This window comes from Cetorhinus maximus, chromosome 12, assembly GCF_964194155.1.
Source record: "Cetorhinus maximus chromosome 12, sCetMax3.hap1.1, whole genome shotgun sequence".
Taxonomy (NCBI): domain Eukaryota; kingdom Metazoa; phylum Chordata; class Chondrichthyes; order Lamniformes; family Cetorhinidae; genus Cetorhinus; species Cetorhinus maximus.
This window is the reverse complement of record NC_135890.1, coordinates 64,605,247-64,626,001: the sequence shown is the minus strand read 5'-3', so window position 1 is coordinate 64,626,001 and position 20,755 is coordinate 64,605,247. Positions and strand designations below refer to the sequence as shown.

Here is a 20,755-nt window from a genome sequence, read left to right as displayed (position 1 = left end):
CAGTGGAAGACACGAGTGACATCCCCAAAGTTCAAGAGAGTCAGGGGGCAGAGGTGAGTATGGTGGCCATTACCAAAGAGAAGATGCTAGGAAAACTGAAAGGTCTGAAGGTGGATAAATCACCTGGACCAGATGGATTACACCCCAGAGTTCTGAAGGAGATAGCTGAAGAGATAGTGGCGGCGTTAGTGGTGATCTTTCAGGAATCACTGGAGTCAGGGAGGGTCCCAGAGGACTGGAAAATCGCTAATGTAACCCCCCTGTTTAAGAAGGGAGTGAGGCAAAAGACGGGAAATTACAGGCCGATTAGCCTGACCTCGGTCGTTGGTAGGATTTTAGAGTCCATTATTAAGGATGAGATTTCATAATACTTGGAAGTGCATGGTAAAATAGGGCAAAGTCAGCATGGTTTCATCAAGGGGAGGTCATGCCTGACAAATCTGTTAGAATTCTTTGAGGAGGTAACAAGTAGGTTGGACCAAGGAGAGCCAATGGATGTTATCTACTTGGACTTCCAGAAGGCCTTTGACAAGGTGCCGCACAGGAGGCTGCTCAATAAGATAAGAGCCCATGGCGTTAGAGGCAAGGTATTAGCATGGATAGAAGATTGGCTGTCTGGCAGGAGGCAGAGAGTGGGGATAAGGGGGTCCTTCTCAGGATGGCGGCCGGTGACTAGTGGAGTTCCGCGGGGGTCAGTGTTGGGACCACAACTTTTCACTTTACACATTAATGATCTAGATGAAGGAACTGAGGGCATCCTGGCTAAGTTTGCAGTTCGGCCCTTCTAGTCTGTGCTGAAATATTATTCTGCTAATCCCATTGACCTGCACCCAGTCCATAACCCTCCAGACCTCTCCCATCCATGTTTCTATCTAATTTATTCTTAAAAATTAAGAGTGAGCCCGCATTTACCACGTCAGATGGCAGCTCGTTCCACACTCTCACCACTCTCTGAGTGAAGAAGTTTCCCCCTAATGTTCCCCCTAAACCTTTCCCCTAAAGCCATGTCCTCTCGTGTTTATCTCTCCTAATCTAAGTGGAAAGAGCCTACTCGCATTTACTCTGTCTATACCCCTCATAATTTTGTAAACTTCTATCAAATCTCCCCTCATTCTTCTACGCTCCAAGGAATAAAGTCCTAACCTGTTTAATCTTTCCCTGTAACTCAACTCCTTAAGACCCGGCAACATCCTAGTAAATCTTCTCTGCACTCTTTCAATCTTACTGATATCCTTCCTGTAGTTAGGCGACCAGAACTGCACACAATACTCCAAAGTTGGCCTCACCAATGTCTTATACAACCTCACCATAACATCCCAACTCCCTATACTCAATACTTTGATTTATGAAGGTCAGTATGCCAAAAGCTTTCTTTACAACCCTAGAGTTTATATATAATATATATAATTATAATATATAATATAGAATAAAATTCTATGGTTCTAGGTTGAGGGACAGGTAGTATTGAGGAGGCGGGGAGGCTGCAGAAGGATTTGGACAGGTTAGGAGAATGGGCAAAGAAGTGGCAGATGGAATACAATGTGGGGAAGTATGAGGTCATGCACTTCGGTAGGAAGAATAGAGGCATAGACTATTTTCTAAATGGGGAGAGAATTCAGAAATCTGGAGTGCAAAGGCACTTGGAAGTCCTAGTCCAGGATTCTCTTAAGGTTAACTTGCAGGTTGAGTCGGTAGTTAGGAAGGCAAATGCAATGTTGGCATTTATTTCGACAGGACTAGAATATAAAAGCAGGGATGTGCTGCTGAGGCTTTATAAGGCTCTGGTCAGACCACATTTAGAATATTGAGAGCAATTTTGGGCCCCGTATCTCAGGAAGGATGTGCTGGCCCTGGAGAGGGTCCAGAGGAGGTTCATGAGAATGATCCCAGGAATGAAAGGTTTAACATATGAGCAACGTTTGAGGACTCTGGGTCTATACTCGATGGAGTTTAAGGATGAGGGGGGATCTGATTGAAACTTACAAAATACTGAAAGGCGTGGATAGAGTGGACTTGGGGAAGATGTTTCCATTAGTGGGAGAGACTAGGACCTGAGGGCACAGCCTCAGAGTAAAGGGAAGACCTTTTAGAACAGAGATGAGGAGAAACTTCTTTAGCCAGAGAGTGGTGAATCTATGGAATTCATTGCCACAGAAGGTTGTGGAGGCCAGGTCATTGAGTGTATTTAAGACTGAGATAGATAGGTTCTTGATTGGTAAGGGGATCAAAGGTTACAGGGATAAGGCGGGAGAATGGGGTTGAGAAACTTATCAGCCATGATTGAATGGCGGAGCAGACTCGATGGGCCGATTGGCCTAATTTCTGCTCCTATGTCTTATGTGATCTTATGTCTTATGTGATGAATATCCTCGCAGGAGATGGAACCTAAGGGCAGATTCAGATAGGACAAATACAGCACAGGTAGCAGGTGATAGAAAATTAGTGACTGACTCTGAAAGACAGAAGAAACAAAGGTTAAAAGTGTACAGCACAGAAATTTGGCATTGTTAAAAGGTACATATTTAAATGCAAGGAGTTTAGCAAACAATAAACATGGCAGCATGATATCATTGCTATAATGGAAACTTCGCTTAAAGAGGGGCAAAAATGGCAGCTCAACAGCCCTGGATATAGGGTTTTCAGGCAGGATGGGGGTGGGCTAAAAGAGGTGAGGGTGTAGCATTATCGATTAAAGAATCAATTATGGCTGTGAGGAGGGATGATGTAATAAATGAATCACCAAATGAGGCCGTTTGGGTTGAGCTCAGAAATATAAAAAAGGGCAGCCACATTACTAGGAGTGCACTATAAACCCCCAAGTAGTGAGAGGGAGATAGAAAAACAATTATACAGGCACATCTCTGAGTACAAAAACAATAGGGCAATATTAACTGAGGAATTCAACTACCTTCATATCAACTGGGATACGAACAGTGTGAAAGGCACAGAGGGCACAAAATTGTTGAACCGCATTCTAGAGAATTTTTTTAGCCAGCACGCAACAAACCCAATGAGAGGGAGTGCAATTCTAGATTTAGACTTAGGAAATGAAGCTGGGCAAGTGGATGAAGTAGCAGTGGGTGACCATTTTGGAGATAGTGACCACAATACACTTAGATTTAGAAGCATTATGGAAAAGGATAAAGATAGAACAGGAGTAAGAGTTCTAAATTGGGGAAAGGCAAATTTTACAAAGCTGAGAAGTGATCTGGTGAAAGTGGACTGGTTACAGTTACTTGGGAGGAAATCAGTGACAGACCAGTGGGGGGCATTCAAAAGCGAAATTCTACAGGCACAGTGTAGATGTGTCCCCACAAAGTAAAAGGGTGGTTATGCCAAATCCTGGCTATCTAGAAGCATACAGGGTAAGATAAAGCAGAAAAATAAAGCTTTTGACAGTTACAAAAAGCTTAATACATTAGAAAGCTTATAGGAGTATAGAAAGTACAGGGGTGAAGTAAAAAAAGGAAATTAAGAAAGCAATGAGAGGACATGAAAAGATACTGGCAGGTAAAATCAAGTAAAACCCAAAGATGTTTTACCAGTACTTTTAGAGCAAGAGGATAACTAAGGAAAAGTTAGGTCCTATCAGGGATGTACAAGATCATTTATGTGTGGATGCAGAAGATGTGGGCAGGGTTCTCGATGAGTACTTTGTCTCTGTCTTCATTAAGAAGAGGGATGATGCAGACATTCTAGTTAATGAGCAGGAGTGTGAAATATTAGATACAGTAAGCGTAATGGGAGAGGAAGTACTAGAGGGACTGGCATCCTTGAAGGTGGATGAGTCACCAGGGCTGGATGGATCGTATCCCAGGCCGTTGAAGGAAGCCAGGGAGGAAGTAGAGGATGCCCTGAGGATCATTTTCCAATCCTTACTACATACAGGTGAGGTACCAGAGGATTGGAGGTCTATGAACATTGTACCATTGTTTAAAAAGGGTGCAAAGGATAGGCCAAATAATTATAGGCCAGTCAGTCTGACTTCAGTGGTAGGAAAATTAGAATCAATTCTGAGACACAGAATAAACTGTCATTTAGAAAGGCACGGGTTGATCAGGGACAGTCAGCATGTTTTTGTTAGGGGAAGATCATGTCTTACTAACTTAATAGAACTTTTTGAGTAAGTAACAAGGAGGATTGATGAGAGTAATGCAGTGGATGTTGTCTACATGGATTTTAATAAGGCATTTGACAAGGTCCCACATGGCAGACTGGTCAGAAAAGTAAAAGTCCATGGGATACAGGGGAATGTGGAGAGTTGGACAAGATTGAGGGGCCTAGATGGAGTATACAGGAAAGACCCGTTTCTCCTAGCGGAGAGGTCAGTTACCGGGGCACAGATTTAAGGTGATTGGTAGAAGGATTAGAGGGGATATTAGGAAAACGTTTTCACCCAGAGGGTGGTAGGTGTCTGGTATTCATTGCCCGGATTGGTGGTTGAGGCTGAAATCTTTAACTCATTTAAAAGATACCTGGATCTGCACCTGACGTGTTGCAACCTGCAAGGCTATGGACAAGTGCTGGAAGGTGGGATTAGAATGGGTGGCTATTTTTTTCCAACTAGCACAGACACAATGAGCTGAATGACCTATTTCCGTGCTGTAATTTTTCTATGGTTATAATATATCGCTCTTTATAAAACAAATTCCACTAAGCATGTTTAAATAGATTTCCAACCAGCTGAGGAACTATTTCTGCTGGCTTAGGACCAGGGGACAGTTTAAAAATTAGAGCTAGACCTTTCAGGGGTGAAATTAGGAAACATTTCCACACACAAAGGGTGATAGCAGTTTGGAACTCTCTTCTGCAAACAGCAATTGATGTTAAATCAATTGGTTCACTGTAAATCTGAAAATGATAAATTTTTTGTTAACCAGAGGTATTAAGGGATATGGGGTATTGGTAGGTATGTGGATCTGGGTCACAGAACAGCCATGATCTCAGTGAATGACAGAACAAATTGACAGGTTAAATGATCTACTTCTTTTACAATGTTACTTTCAATAGGCAGAGGATGGTGACGTTTCTGAGGGCAACCAAATTTCAGGAGTACACTCCATTAGCCTTCACAGAGTCAAAGGCTTTGGTGAGGATGAAAAAGGCCATGTACAGCGGTTAATGCTGTTGCATTTTTCTTGAATTTTCCAGGGAGTGAAGATCATGTCTGTGGTGCCTCTTAATGGGCAAAAACCACAATGTAACCCTGGAAGGAGTTCCTTGGCCACTGGGAGGAGGCAGTCTCCTTTGTAGTTACTACAATCAGACGTGTCCATCTTCTCCAGTAGAATCACAATCACAGCGGATCACCTGGCATGCACTCCTTTTCCCACATGAGCGATATGAGGTTGTGCAGCTGTGACAGGAGTGTACCTCCACCATATTTCAGAACTTTGGCAGGGATTCCATCTGCTCCGGAAGCCTTGTTGTTTTTCAGCCGTTGAAAGGCTTTTACATCTTTGCTGCAGACTGGGGTAGCACTGAGATCAAGTCAGGCGGGATACCGAGGAATGGAATTGAGGGCTTTTAAGTTGAAGACTTCACCCCTGATAAGCAGGGGTTCTTAGTGGCTAGTGGATCCAAGGCACTGGCAACAAATGTAGTTAAAGATTTCCCAGGGACCGCTGCAATGGATTTCTTTTCCCATTCTGCCAGGTCATTTAACAGTCAGATCACATTGTGAAATGCACAATGGGATTGTTTTTTTAAAATTTGTCATTGGGGTTTTTGGCAAGGGAGGCAGGTTTCTTTCTCTGAAGGACATTACTGAACCAGTTTGGTTTTTAGGTCAATCCAGATTTCAAGCTCATTTTCCCAGTGCCAGCCACAATTAACCAGATTTACTCAATTCAGTTGCACAGTTTGCCATACTGGAATTTGAACTCAGGATCAGCAGCACTGAGCCTCAACAGATATACACAAACAGGCTCAAGGCCCTCAACAAGCTTGGTAGCGGTTTCCAATAATACTTACCAGAGAGGGAATGTTCTTTTCTTGTCCCGGCTCATACGGTTGCGATTGATGGTTGTGGAACAGGGCACAGCATCGAGGTGGTGTGAGCTGTTGGGCAGGGTTGGCACCCACTGACTATTCCGTTTCGCCTTCTGCTCTCTATTTTGGCACAAAGGAATAAAGAATATTCATAAAGCTGCGGCTGGGGTGCTCCACAGTCACACATCCCATATCGATTTTCAATAGATGGCAGATTGTTTACACAAGGCTGCCAGCATTTTGCACCTGCAAATCAGCGCTAACCCAGCATTAACCCTCGCAATCAGCACTAACCCAGCATTCATCCTCGCAATCAGCACTAACCCAGCATTAACCCTCGCAATCAGCACTAACCCAGCATTAATCCTCGCAATCAGCACTAACCCAGCATTCGCCCTCGCAAGCAGCACTAACCCAGCATTAACCCTCGCAATCAGCACTAACCCAGCATTCGCCCTCGCAAGCAGCACTAACCCAGCATTAACCCTCGCAATCAGCACTAACCCAGCATTAATCCTCGCAATCATCACTAACCCAGCATTAATCCTCGCAAGCAGCACTAACCCAGCATTAACCCTCGCTATCAGCACTAACCCAGCAGTAATCCTCGCAATCAGCACTAACCCAGCATTCGCCCTCGCAAGCAGCACTAACCCAGCATTCACCCTCGCAAGCAGCACTAACCCAGCATTAACCCTATCAGCACTAACCCAGCAGTAATCCTCGCAATCAGCACTAACCCAGCATTCACCCTCGCAAGCAGCACTAACCCAGCATTCACCCTCGCAAGCAGCACTAACCCAGCATTCACCCTCGCAAGCAGCACTAACCCAGCATTCACCCTCGCAAGCAGCACTAACCCAGCATTCACCCTCGCAAGCAGCACTAACCCAGCATTCACCCTCGCAAGCAGCACTAACCCTGCATTCACCCTCGCAAGCAGCACTAACCCAGCGTTCACCCTCACAAGCAGCACTAACCCAGCGTTCACCCTCGCAAGCAGCACTAACCCAGCATTAACCCTCGCAAGCAGCACTAACCCAGCATTAACCCTCGCAAGCAGCACTAACCCAGCATTAACCCTCACAATCAGCACTAATCCAGTGTCAGGAAGAATCCAATAATAATTTCCATAATTTTATTGGAATTTATTGTAAAATAGAGTAATAGTGGGATGTGTCAGTGTGTTTGTTTGCGAGAGAGAGTGACAGAGATTTAATTGAATTAGAGGCAGCTAGTCTGGGTGCTTTGATGTAAGAAGAGAAGTTAGGTAAACATGGGGAAGTGTAACTGGGAGTTAAATTGATTAGGGAATTTACAAGTTATTATAGTGGTAATTTGTAGATATACTTATGTGCTTACAAACTTTTCTTTTATTAATAAATGTTTAATTTAGTTTTTTTTAAAAACCTCTTAAGACTTGGTGGTCTTACTATTGAATTCAAAGCCCACATCTCAAAACATACAAATTGAAAATTAGTTGTGACAGTTGTTTCAAGTTTCCCTCTGGGATTTGAATAGTTCCGCATTTACCATCTGCTGTGTCATAACAAAAATTGGGGGCTTTTTGCTGGACATATTTGAAATTCCTTGGCTAGTTTGGAACTGGTGAATCTTAAGGTTATGAGTACGAGAAGCACTTTGAATTTAGGAGTTGGTGTGAGGTTTTTCTTGTAGTAGTGAGACTGCAACATGGCTTTGGCAATTGCTAAGTCTTGTCTGGGAGCCAAGTTATAACTTTGGTTGGTTTACAAAAGGTAAATAAAGCTAAATTAATGGAATTGGCAGATAAGTTACAATTAGGATTACTTTCAGGGGTGAGGAAATCAGACATAATTGAAGGTATAGCACAGCATTTGAAATTGGAAGGAATACCTGAGAGATCAAGTTTTCCAAGGGGTGGTTCATTGGAATGGGCTCAAATTCAGTTGCACTTGAAAAAAAATGGAACTAAAGGCAGCAGAAAAAGAAAAGGAGCATTTCAAAGGGAACAGGCAGAAAGGCAAGAGAGAGAAAGAAAACAAAAAAGGGAATTAGAAATGGTGAGTTTAGAAAACGAGGAAAGAAAGAGAGAGAGAGAATTCCAGCTTAAAATGCAGGCGGTTAATAAAGAGATGCCAGTAGGTGAGGAAAGACTTATTTCCAGATCAGAACCCAATGGGGAGATGTTTAAATTTGTACAAACTCTTCCAAAGTTTGAGGAAAGGGATGTTGAAGCATTCTTTATTTCATCTGAGAAGATAGCTAAACAGATGAAATGGCCACAGGAAAACTGGACATTGTTGTTACAATACAGGTTGGAGGGTAGAGCACATGAGGTTTATGCTTCGCTGTCAGAAGAGGTATTGGTGAACTATGAAATCGTAAAAACAAAGGCTATTTTGAGTGCATACGAGTTGGTTCCTGAGGCATACAGGCAGATATTTAGGAATATGAGAAAACAGCCTGGACAAACTTATATTGAGTTTGAGAGAGTAAAACAAAGTAATTTTGATCAGTGGATGCGGGCATTAAAGATAAGAGTCTTTGAGAAGTAATCCTTCTGGAAGAATTTAAAGATTCAATTCCTTTGGTAGTGAGAACTCATGTGAAGGAACAGAGAGTTGAATCTGTAAGGCAAGCAGCAGAGATAGCTCATGATTATGAGTTAGTTCACAAAGCCAAATCTTTTTTCCGTCACCCTTTCAAATCGGGAAAGAATAGAAAATGGGAAGGTAAAAGGAAGGTGGGTAGTCAGGGAAGAGAAGTATGAGTTGGAAATTTGCAGCAAGTTTTCTCTCAGAATAAAAAGGAAGGTGCTGAGGGTACAGGTGACACACAAAGTCAGTGTGCTGGAAATTGCAAGGAAAATCTGTTGGAATTATAGGGGTGCAGAAAAGTTCTGGAAGTAAAAGTACTGTGGGTTTTTGAGGTTCAGGCACAGGAAAAACCAGTGGTTTGTGCACAGGTAAAACAGGAAGAATCAGTGATAGGTAAAGAAGTGGGAACGTGTTCACAATTTACTCATGAGAATTCTGAGGAGCAGGTTGCAGAGATGTTTAAAGATTTTTTGTGTGAAGGGAAAGTCTTTCCATGTATACAGGATGGAGTAGGTAAAGATGTTAAAATTTTAAGACACACAGGGGCTAGTCAATCCTTAATGTTGTGGGATAGTGATGTTTGTTGTTCAGAGGGAGTATTGCAGGAACAGGTGTTAAGTGGCATTCATGGAGATGCTAAACCTATTCCATTGTGGAAGGTAAATTTAAAGAATAAGTGGAAAACAGGCAAAGTTTCTGTTGGAGTGGTGGAAAAATTGCCCATTGCAGGAGTTCAATTTATCTTGGGTAATTGTATAGCTGGATCACAAATGTGGGTTATGCCTATGGTAGTTGAGCAGCCTGTAGAGGTATCTTCAACAGAAGTGTTGCTGAGAGAGCATCCTGGGTTGTTTCCAGATTGTGTGTTAACAAGATGACAGACTCATTAGATTAAAATAAGAAGAACAGGAAGTTCAAAGGCAGGGAGATGGTGTGGAAATCCAATTAGCTAACAGTGTTTGATAACATTGCTCAGGAGGAAAGAACAGAGGATAATTCAGCTGAAGTGTTCAACTCAAGGAGGTTAGTGGAGTTACAGGAAAAGGATTTGCAAATGAAACATTTATATTAAACAGCTTACTCAGAAACAGAGGCAAAATGTATTCCAGAATGTTATTGCCTTAAGAGTAATGTTTTAATGAGAAAATTGAGGCCGTATCATGTTTCAGCAAATGAAAGCTGGAGGGAGGTACATCAGATAGTAATACCATTTGAATATAGAAATGAGATTCTGAGGATAGCTCAAGAAATTCTAATGGGGGGACATTTAGAAATTAGAAAGACACTGGCGAAGATACAAAAAGATTTTTTGGCCTGAATTGTATAGTCAAATTCTGTAGAAGGTCATGTCAGGTGATAGGGAAACCACAAGCAGTGATTAAGCAGGCACCTTTAATTCCAATTCAAGCATTTGAAGAACCTTTCACTAGGGTCATGATTGATTGTGTAGGACCCCTCCCTAAGACGAAAAGTGGAAATCAGTACCCACTGACAAAAATAGATGTGTCTGCCAGATTTCCTGAAGCAATATCTTTGAGAAACATTACAACAAAGATGATTGTGGAAGAGTTAACTAAATTTTTTTACAAGATATGGTTTACCGAAGGAAATAAAACTTAAACCCTGATCTGATTGTATGTCACAGCTGTTTACGGAAGTAATGAACAGTTTGGGGATAAAACAAATTAAGACAACAGCTTATCATCCTGAGCCACAAGGGGCTTTGGAAAGATGGAATCAAACTTTAAAAACTATGATGCGAGCATACAGGATTATCCACAGGATTGGGATAGAAGAATTCCATTCTTCTTATTTGCTATTAGGGACATGTCTAATGCATCAACTGGTTTTAGTCCTTTCTAACTAGTCTACGGTCATGAGGTAAGGGGACCACTGAAATTTATTTATGAGAAATTGGTGGGTCAAAATTCAGAAACTACTCTCCTGGATTACGTATCAAACCTCAGAGAGAGAGATTGGACAGAGCATATGAGTTGGTTCGGGGACATTTAAAGATATCACAGCAAGTGATGAAAGTGAAAGCAGACAGGAAAGCTACAGCTCAGAATTTTGTTGTTGGAGAGAAAGTGCTTGTTCTGTTACCAATACTGGGTAACTCATTAAAGGCAAGGTTTAGTGGGCCTTACAGGATTGAAAAGAAACTGAGTGAAGCAAATTATTTAATAAATATTCCAGATAGAAGAAAGAAGCAGAGGGTGTGTCATGTAAACATGCTTAAAAAGTACTTTGACAGGGAAGAGGACCAGAAGGAGATATTAGTGGTGGTAGATAATGAGAAAGTAGAAGAAATGCAGGATTTTGAAATTGATTTTCTTTTAATAAAATTGAATAATGAGGGGGTACTTGAAAATTTTAAATGTAATATTGAATTACCTTCCAGACAAGTGTCAAAGTGATTTGGAAAAGCTATTGTAGTCACACAAAGCTATTTGTGGAATTAAGTTTGGGAGGACAGATTTAGCTATACATGATGTGTCTGTAGAAGTTTCATCTTTGGTAAGGCAACATCCTTATAGATTAAATCTGGCAAAGTTATCACAAGTACAGAAAGAAATTGACTTCACGCTTCAAAATTATATCATAGAGTCTAGTTGCAGTAACTGGAGTTCGCCTGTTGTGCTGGTACCGAAACTGGATGGAACACAAAGACAGCGTGTGGACTATCGAACGGTGAATGCGGTGACGAAAGCAGATTCATATCCTATAACAAGGTTGGAAGATTGCATTGAGAAGGTGGGACAATCAAAATTTATCTGAAAGATTGACTTGCTAAAAGGATATTGGCAGGTACCGCTGTCGGAGAGAGCAAAGGAGATATCGGCTTTTGTGACGCCAAATGGACTATATCAGTTTAAAATCATTCCATTTGGTATGAAGAATGCACCTGCGACATTTCAAAGGCTGACAAACAAAGTAATTGCAGGTCTGAGCAACTGTGCTGTTTACATTGACGACTTGATACTTTTCAGTCCTACGTGGGAGGAGCATTTACAACATCTGGAAGAATTATTTTCTCAATTACAAGAAGCTAATTTGGTAATGAACTTGACTAAAAGTGAATTTTCAAAGCTCAAGTTACATATCTAGGCCATACCATTGGACATGGTAAGGTGGCTCCAAGGGATGTGAAGGTCAAGGCTATCGTGGATTTCCCAGTACCTACAACAAAACAAGAAGTTTTGAGATTTCTGGGCATGAGTGAGTTTTATTGGAAATTTGTACCAAAATTTAGCCGTGTGGTTGCTCCATTGACTGAACTATTAAAAAAGAACAAAAAGTTTCAATGGACACTGGAGTGTCAGAAGGCATTTGACAGTTTGAAAACTGTATTGACGACACCAGTTTTGGCATTACACAATTACACCAAGCAATTTAATTTGGCTGTTGACGCCAGTGATATAGGCATTGTTATAGGTACTGTTACAAGATGACACTGGAATTGAAAAACCGATAAGGTATTTTTCACGGAAATTGAATGTACAACAGAGAAGACATTCAACAATCGAAAAGGAAACTTTGGGTTCGGTGTTAGTGTTGCAGCATTTTGAAATTTATGTGGCAAACAATTCATCAGGGACAATCCTTTAAAGTTTCTGGAGAAATTTTGAGACAGAAGTGCAAGGCTGTTCAAATGGAGTTTATTATTGCAACCATTTAATCTACAGATTATACATGGCGAAAAAATCTGATGGCGATGCTTTATCAAGATTCTGAAGCTTAAAGGGGAAATTGGACATTTAAAAACCTGGACTCTGAGTGGAATGATTTCTGTTGCTGTGAAGGATTTGTATATATATTATGTTAACGCATGCATCTGGTAATGTAATAGTGTGAGTGTATAGGTAAGTATAGGAGGTAGTATAAGATGGGTTAATAAAAATGAAACTGTCTTTTTAAATCATGACGGTTCATTTTTCAATACGGAGGGGATTTCAGGAGGATATAATAATTTCCATAATGTTATTGGTATTTATTGTAAAATACAGTAATAGTGGGATGTGTGTGTGTGTGTGTGTGTATATAAGACTTAATTGAATTAAAGGCAGCTAGTCTGGGTGCTTTGATGTAAAAGGAGAAGTTAGGTTTGAAATGTTAGGTAAACATGGTGAAGTTTTAGAATGCAAAGTGTAAAGGGAACAGTTGCATTTTTAAACAAACTGTAGTGGCTTGAATTCAAAGGAGTGGGTGTAATGTATACCTCCTCAGAAGTAGTAAGAAATAGTGTGTTTATTTATTTTTCCCAAAGATTACTGGTGGAATTGGTACTATGATAGATTATTTATTAGTAGAGAGGTAAAGTTCAAAAGACATAGTGAAACATTGGGAATTTGCATTCAAAGTGGAAAATATGTACAAAGGAGAGAAGGCTGTTTGTAAGGGAGGCAGCTTAAGATCCAACAAGTGTGAAAAGCCTGCAGGCTGTATGTACCAAACTGCTGCCTCCAAGGAATGAAGGAAAGAGAATTCAATTTGAATCCGATTGTTCAGGGTATCGTTTACTCTGCCTGGGTCTTATAAAATCTGTGTGTCTTACTGTTGCCTTAATGAAAGTGTAACTGGGAGCTAAATTGATTAGGGAACTTACAAGTTATTATAATAGTAATTTGTAGACATACGTATATGCTTACAATCTTTTCCCTTATTAATAAATGGTTAATTTAGTTTTATAAATACAAATTGAAAATTAGTTGTGACAGTTGTTTCAAGTTTACCTCTGGGATTGGAACAGCTCAGCATTTACCATCTGATGTGTCATAACACCCAGCATTCACCCTCGCAATCAGCACTAACCCAGCATTCACCCAGCATTCACCCTCGCAATCAGCGCTAACCCAGCATTCACCCTCGCAATCAGCGCTAACCCAGCATTAACCCTCGCAATCAGCGCTAACCCAGCATTAACCCTCGCAATCAGCGCTAACCCAGCATTCACTCTCGCAATCAGCGCTAACCCAGCATTCACCCTCGCAATCAGCGCTAACCCAGCATTCACCCTCGCAATCAGCGCTAACCCAGCATTCACCCTCGCAATCAGCGCTAACTCAGCATTCACCCTCGCAATCAGCGCTAACCCAGCATTAACCCTCGCAATCAGCGCTAACCCAGCATTAACCCTCGCAATCAGCACTAACCCAGCATTAGCCCTCGCAATCAGCATTAGCCCTCGCAATCAGCATTAGCCCTCGCAATCAGCATTAGCCCTCGCAATCAGCATTAGCCCTCGCAATCAGCATTAGCCCTCGCAATCAGCATTAGCCCTCGCAATCAGCATTAGCCCTCGCAATCAGCATTAGCCCTCGCAATCAGCACGAACCCAGCATTAGTCCTCGCAATCAGCACTAACGCAATGTTAATCCCAGCAATCAGCATTAACCTAGAATTAATCCTATGTGTACATTAACCATTAATCCTACCAGTCAGCAGAGACCACTTAAATCCTGTCAATACTATGCGTAAATCTAACCTGTTAGCCATAACCGTCATTAATCCCATCAGTAATAACCTTTATTCATGCTACCAATTAGAAGAAAAATATAATTATCTCATTAGTTGTCACTCATCCTTCTCTGCTAGGACAGAGTTAGATACATATAATACCAGAGATAGGTGATGGGTCAGTGTCAGTGTGGGCTGTACAGGGATAGTATTAGATACAGATAGTGCCAGAGATATGCAGGTGGGTTCAGTGTCAGTGTGTGCTGTACTGGGACAGTAAAAGTGAAACTACTCAGCAGGTCTGGCAGCATCTGTGGAGAAAGAAAGAGTCAATGCTTCAAGTGAAATATGACTGTTCTTCATTCATATTCAACTTGAAATATTAACTTTGTTTCTCTCTTCAGAGATGCTGCCAGACCTGCTGAGTATTTCCAGCACTTGGTTTTTATTTCAGATTTCCAGCATCTGTAGCATTCTGCTTTTATTATACTCAGACAGTACCTGTGATGGGTCAGTTTGAGTGTGGACTCTCCAGGGACAGTGTCAGATACAGACAGTACTTGAGATAGGTGATGGGTCAGTGCAAGTATGGACTGTACTGGGACTGTGTCAGATACAGACAGTACTCGAGATAGGTAATGGATCAGTGCGAGTATGGACTGTACTGGGACAGTGTCAGATACAGACAGTACCTGAGATAGGCAGGTGGTTCAGTGCTGATTGAGATGGCCTTGTACTTCTCATCGTTTCCCTCTAGGATTTCTTCAACCTCCGCTGCTTTGAGAAGCGTCACGCTGGTAGCTAAAGTGGTATAACCATGATCTGATCAATTAAAAAAACACAATATAAATACTTCAAATGTACAGTTTTAATCTAAAATGCTAGAAGATAGCAAGCTTTGTAGGGTTCTCTACTTTTAGTCCCTTGATTATACTTCAAGGCTTCTCTGATACAACTGGGTGGCATGCTCCGAGGTTGACGACTGATGCAGTACTGTGCACTGCAAGTGTGCAATTGGCCAGGGTGACGACTTCTCTTATTGTCTACCCCGCTACCTTCCCCAGCATTCCCAACCACTTTCCATTCCCCCACTCAAATCCTGCACTCTGACAACCCCACCCCTGAAAGAGCACCTGTCCTGCTGGCCCAGACTCGTGTACTCCTCACTTGCCACCCCGCAACATCCCCAACCACTCTCCACCCCTCCCCTGCCTAAATCCTAGACTCTGAACACCCCATCTCCAAAACAATTCTTGCCACGATGGCTCAGACTTCTATGCTCCTCACCTGCCACCCCTGGCCTACACTCACCCCTGCACTAACTGCCGCCCCATCCAGCCTGCAGTCTGCATTGCCACACTCCCCACTTACCTCAGCCTTCCTCCATTGGACACACCCCATCCCCTCCCTCAGTGGACTATTAATGTATTAATAGTCATGTGACTGCCAGTAACCTAAGGAGACACTATTGGGATCAATGACAATGGAGGCTGTGGTCACATGGTTTCCATGGGCCAATTTCTCACTAGGCTGGGACTTGTTTATAAAAGGTAGTGATTCTGGAGTTACATGAATCAAGTATTTCATCAACACTTATGTCAGTTCAAAACACTTAAACAGGTCAAATGATAAATGAGCAGCAGCAAGCTAATTATTACTAAGCAGTGTAGAAAATTCAAGTGCGATGCTATAAACATTGCAGGGAGTGGGCGGGTGGGGGTTGAAACACAGGCGGGGTTCCCACTCTTGCTCAGAACCCAGTCATCCAGATCAGTGCAGGGGAGAATCCTGCCAACACTCACTGCTTGGTTCTTACACAAAGAAGATCTGTGTGGCACAGTACAGGAGGCTAGGAGGAGGGAACTGGAATCCTACCTACAGGCAAATCATCCAGGACAGGACAGGAGAGAGTGAGGTGTTTCAGCAAGTCTTCCAGGTAACAAGTACAAACCTATCAAAACTGTTGAAAGCCACACCGGATATGGAAAGAGTTATATACTACAGTCAGAATGATACAACACAAAAAGAGGCCTTTTGAACAGCACCTTTCAAACCCACGACCACTACCACCGAGAAACACAAGGGCAGCAGACAAAAGGGAACACCACCACCTGGAAGTTCCCCTCCAAGTCATTCACCATCCTGACTTGGACAAATATCGCCATTCCTTCACTGTCGCTGGGTCAAAACCCTAGAACTCCCTTCCTAACAGCACTGTGGGTGTACCTACACCACAGGGACTGCAGCGGTTCAAGAAAGCAGCTCACCACCACCTTCTCAAGGGCAAGTAGAGATGGGCAATAAATGCTGGCCCAGCCACATCCCAACACTTAATAAAAACCAAAATCCTGCATGTGCCGGTTCTTTGAAAGAGCTATCCAATTAATCCCATTCCCTGGCCTGAGAATGTTGGCTATTCAAATATTTATCCAGTTACCTTTTGAAAGTCATTATTGAATCTGCTTTCACTGTCCTTTCAGGCAGTGCAGTAAAATGAGATGGACCCTGTGCCACTGGACTCCTGCTTACTGAGCTCCAATGTCAATGGACACTGACACTCAGGCAGTCCCACTACCACTGACAAGAGAATGGGGCAGCTGGGATTACACCTCGAGCACAAACCAAATTCCACAAAATGTGGAATCAGTGCAGGATCTACTGGTTGGTTCCGTCCCCTCCCCTCCCCACAGTGCACCCAAGAAAGGTGGGTGTCTAATTCATGGGAGTTGCTCCCATTATGGGGTAGGTACTATGGTTCCAATGCTGGAGTGGACTAGGATGGAGGAATTCCCTGGTCAGTTTCGGCAAGCAGTATTAAGAGGGCAAAACAGAAACACATTCCACACTGGCTGTTGCATTACAGCACCAAGATCCAGGTATAATCCCTGGCTTGGGCTCTACAAAAGGGTTCAGAGTTGGGGGTGGGGGAGGAATTCAGCCAGACTCTGCACTGACTGTCCAATGACCATCCCACCCCGCCCAACCATTTTGAAAGTGCAAGCATGTGGGAATATGACCTGAATAGGAATAGATTTGGCTGTAATAGCCTCCACAGTTAAACAGTGGGCCAACACACTGCACTCATACAGCTTCAGGTATGGTCCAGGCATTATTCTGCAGTGAGAGTCAGTACCTTCAATGGTGCTGTGGCCAGTGGGGGCTTAAAAACTACAAAACATTTTACCTAACGCAAAGCTGGCCTAGGATGAACCTCAAATATTTGCTCTTTCAGCAACATCTAATGTAAGAGTCAGCATTTCAACACAAACACTATGTTGAAGGGGCAGGGTACCTACCATGTGAGGATGCTACAATCTTCTTCCTTTCTTCAACTGTGGCTAGTCGACGACACAGAGACGGGTACCTCTTGTACAGGGAACCCCTGAACATGCGCAGGTAGTTACCAACCTAAGAGAAAGAGAGCTTGTGAAAGGGATTACATCATCTCAACAGGTAAAGAAAGGAGTAAAAATAACAGACAGGCTTACATTTCTATAGCATTTTCACAACCTCAGGAAGTCCCAAACTGTTTTACAGCGAATGAAGTTTTTTTGAAGTGTTATCACAGTTGTAATGTAGGACATGAAACACCCAATTTGCACAAAGTTCCCACAATGTAGTCAGTGATGAAGTGGTGACATTCACTGTTGACCGCACAGAGGAAAACAAACTTACCTGCTTCGCTGACTACAGCAACTTCCTCTTCCTGCTACAGATGGGCCTAGTGTCAGGACAAATCCAGTGCAATGCTATGGAACGCACACTACCCTGGTCATCTGACAAACTGAAGCAAAGCCAGCTGAGCTCAGTCTTCAGTTCAATGACAGAGGAGATGATTCTCATTTTACGTGGCTAAAACAGTTAAGACAGTTTTCAAAATACTTAAACGTTTAAGAAGGGAGTGAGGCAAAAGACAGGAAATTACAGGCCGATTAGCCTGACCTCAGTCGTTGGTAAGATTTTAGAGTCCATTATTAAGGATGAGATTTCAGAATACTTGGAAGTGCATGGTAAAATAGGGCAAAGTCAGCATGGTTTCATCAAGGGAAGGTCATGCCTGACAGATCTGTTAGAATTCTTTGAGGAGGTAACGAGTAGGTTAGACAAAGGAGAGCCAATGGATGTTATCTACTTGGACTTCCAGAAGGCCTTTGACAAGGTGCCGCACAGGAGGCTGCTCAGTAAGATAAGAGCCTATGGTGTTAGAGGCAAGGTACTAGCATGGATAGAAGATTGGCTGTCTGGCAGGAGGCAGAGAGTGGGGATAAGGGGGTCCTTCTCAGGATGGCAGCCGGTGACTAGTGGAGTTCCGCAAGGGTCAGTGTTGGGACCACAACTTCTCACTTTATACATTAATGTTCCAGATGAAGGAACTGAGGACATTCTGGATACGTTTGCAGATGATACAATGATAGGTGGAGGGACAGGTAGGATTGAGGAGGCGGGGAGGCTGCAGAAGGATTTAGACAGGTTAGGAGAATGGGCAAAGAAGTGGCAGATGGAATACAACGTGGGGATGTGTGTGGTTACACAATATGGTAGGAAGAATAGAGGCATAGACTATTTTCTAAATGGGGAGAGAATTCAGAAATCTGGAGTGCAAAGGGACTTGGACCTAGTTCAGGATTCTCTTAAGGTTAACTTGCAGGTTGAGTTGGTAGTTAGGAAGGCAAATGCAATGTTGGCATTTATTTCGACAGGACTAGAATATAAAAGCAGGGATGTGCTGCTGAGGCTTTCTAAGGCTCTGGTCAGACCACATTTAGAACATTGTGAGCAATTTTGGGCCCCGTATCTCAGGAAGGATGTGTTGGCCCTGGAGAGGGTCCAGAGGAGGTTCACGAGAACGATCCCAGGAATGAAAGGCTTAACATATAAGGAACGTTTGAGGACTCTGGGTCTATACTCGATGGAGTTTAGAAGGATGAGAGGGGATCTGATTGAAATTTACAGAATACTGAAAGGCCTGGATAGAGTGGACGTGGGGAAGATGTTTCCATTAGCAGGAGAGACTAGGACCCGAGGGCACAGCCTCAGAATAAAGGAAAGACCTTTTAGAACAGAGATGAGGAGAAACTCCTTTAGCCAGAGAGTGGTGAATCTATGGAATTGATTGGCACAGAAGGCTGTGGAGGCCAGGTCATTGAGTGTATTTAAGAACGAGATAGATAGGTTCTTGATTGGTAAGGGGATGAAAGGTTATGGGGAGAAGGCGGGAGAAAGGGGTTGAGAAACTTATCAGCCATGATTGAATGGCGGAGCAGACTCGATGGGCCGAATGGCCTAATTTCGGCTCCAATGTCTTATGGTATTATGGTTTATACGAGTTATTAAAAGGTTGTAAAGAAAGAGACATGGGAAGAGACACTGAGAGCCAAATGCAGACACCGAGAGAGCATACGGGAGATTCAAACAGGAGGTGTGAAGGGAGAGGGAAACATCAGGCAGGCAGAGAGAGAAACATCAGGCAGGCAGAGAGAAACATCAGGCAGGCAGAGAGAAACATCAGGCACAGAGAGAGAGACACACCAGGCAGAGAGAGAGAGAAACATCCGGCACAGAGAGAGAGAGAAACATCAGACACAGAGAGAGAGACACACCAGGCAGAGAGAGAGAGAAACATCAGGCAGAGAGAGAGAGAGAAACATCAGGCACAGAGAGAGAGACACACCAGGCAGAGAGAGAGAGAGAGAAACATCAGGCACAGAGAGAGAGACACACCAGGCAGAGAGAGAGAGAAACATCCGGCACAGAGAGAGAGAGAAACTTCCGGCACAGAGATAGAGAAACATCAGGCACAGAGAGAGAGACACACCAGGCAGAGAGAGAGAGAGAAACATCAGGCAGAGAGAGAGAGACACACCAGGCAGAGAGAGAGAGAAACATCCGGCACAGAGAGAGAGAGAAACATCAGGCACAGAGAGAGAGAGAAACATCAGGCACAGAGAGAGAGAGAAACATCAGGCACAGAGAGAGAGACACACCAGGCAGAGAGAGAGAAACATCGGGCAGCGAGAGAAACGTCGGGCAGCGAGAGAGAGAGAAACGTCGGGCAGAGAGAGAGAAAGAAACGTCGGGCAGAGAGAGAGAGAGAAACGTCGGGCAGAGAGAGAGAGAGAAACGTCGGGCAGAGAGAGAGAGAGAAACGTCGGGCAGAGAGAGAGAGAGAAACGTCGGGCAGAGAGAGAGAGAGAAACGTCGGGCAGAGAGAGAGAGAGAAACGTCGGGCAGAGAGAGAGAGAGAAACGTCGGGCAGAGAGAGAGAGAGAAACGTCGGGCAGAGAGAGAGAGAGAAACGTCGGGCAGAGAGAGAGAGAGAAACGTCGGGCAGAGAGAGAGAGAGAAACGTCGGGCAGAGAGAGAGAGAGAAACGTCGGGCAGAGAGAGAGAGAGAAACGTCGGGCAGAGAGACAGCGAAACATCCGGCAGAGAGAGAGAGAGAAGCATCAGACAGAGAGAGAGAAACATTAGGCAGAGAGAGAGAGAAACATCGGGGAGGGAGAGAGAGAGAGGGAGAGAAACATTGGGGAGAGAGAGAGAGAGAGAAACACAAGGCAGAGAGAGAGAAACAAACATCGGGCAGAGAGAGAGAAACATTAGGCAGAGAGAGAGAAACATCGGGGAGGGAGAGAGAGAGAGAGAAACACCGGGAAGAGAGAGAGAAAGAAACATTAGGCAGAGAGAGAGAGAGAAACATGGGGTGGGGGGGAGAGAGAAATACCGGCCGG

At 43.4% G+C, this 20,755-nt stretch overlaps 1 protein-coding gene across 3 annotated transcripts in view; it reads right to left on the bottom strand.

Moving 5' to 3' along the window:
* The window catches only part of LOC144687521 (SWI/SNF-related matrix-associated actin-dependent regulator of chromatin subfamily B member 1-A), a 32,682-nt gene extending 15,228 nt beyond the window's left edge, over positions 1–17,454 (bottom strand). For 2 of the 3 annotated variants that reach the window (XM_078553763.1, XM_078553764.1), the window contains exons 1-3: positions 17,324–17,454; positions 14,720–14,849; positions 5,974–6,111 (exon numbers count right to left, since the gene is read on the bottom strand). In XM_078553763.1, coding sequence (XP_078409889.1) covers positions 5,974–6,111; positions 14,720–14,849; positions 17,324–17,417 — 362 coding nt within the window. In that variant the 5' untranslated portion in view covers positions 17,418–17,454. The remainder of the gene's footprint in view (positions 1–5,973; positions 6,112–14,719; positions 14,850–17,323) is intronic. The other variant, XM_078553765.1, reaches the window with a different exon arrangement.
* Positions 17,455–20,755: the final 3,301 nt, after the last annotated feature.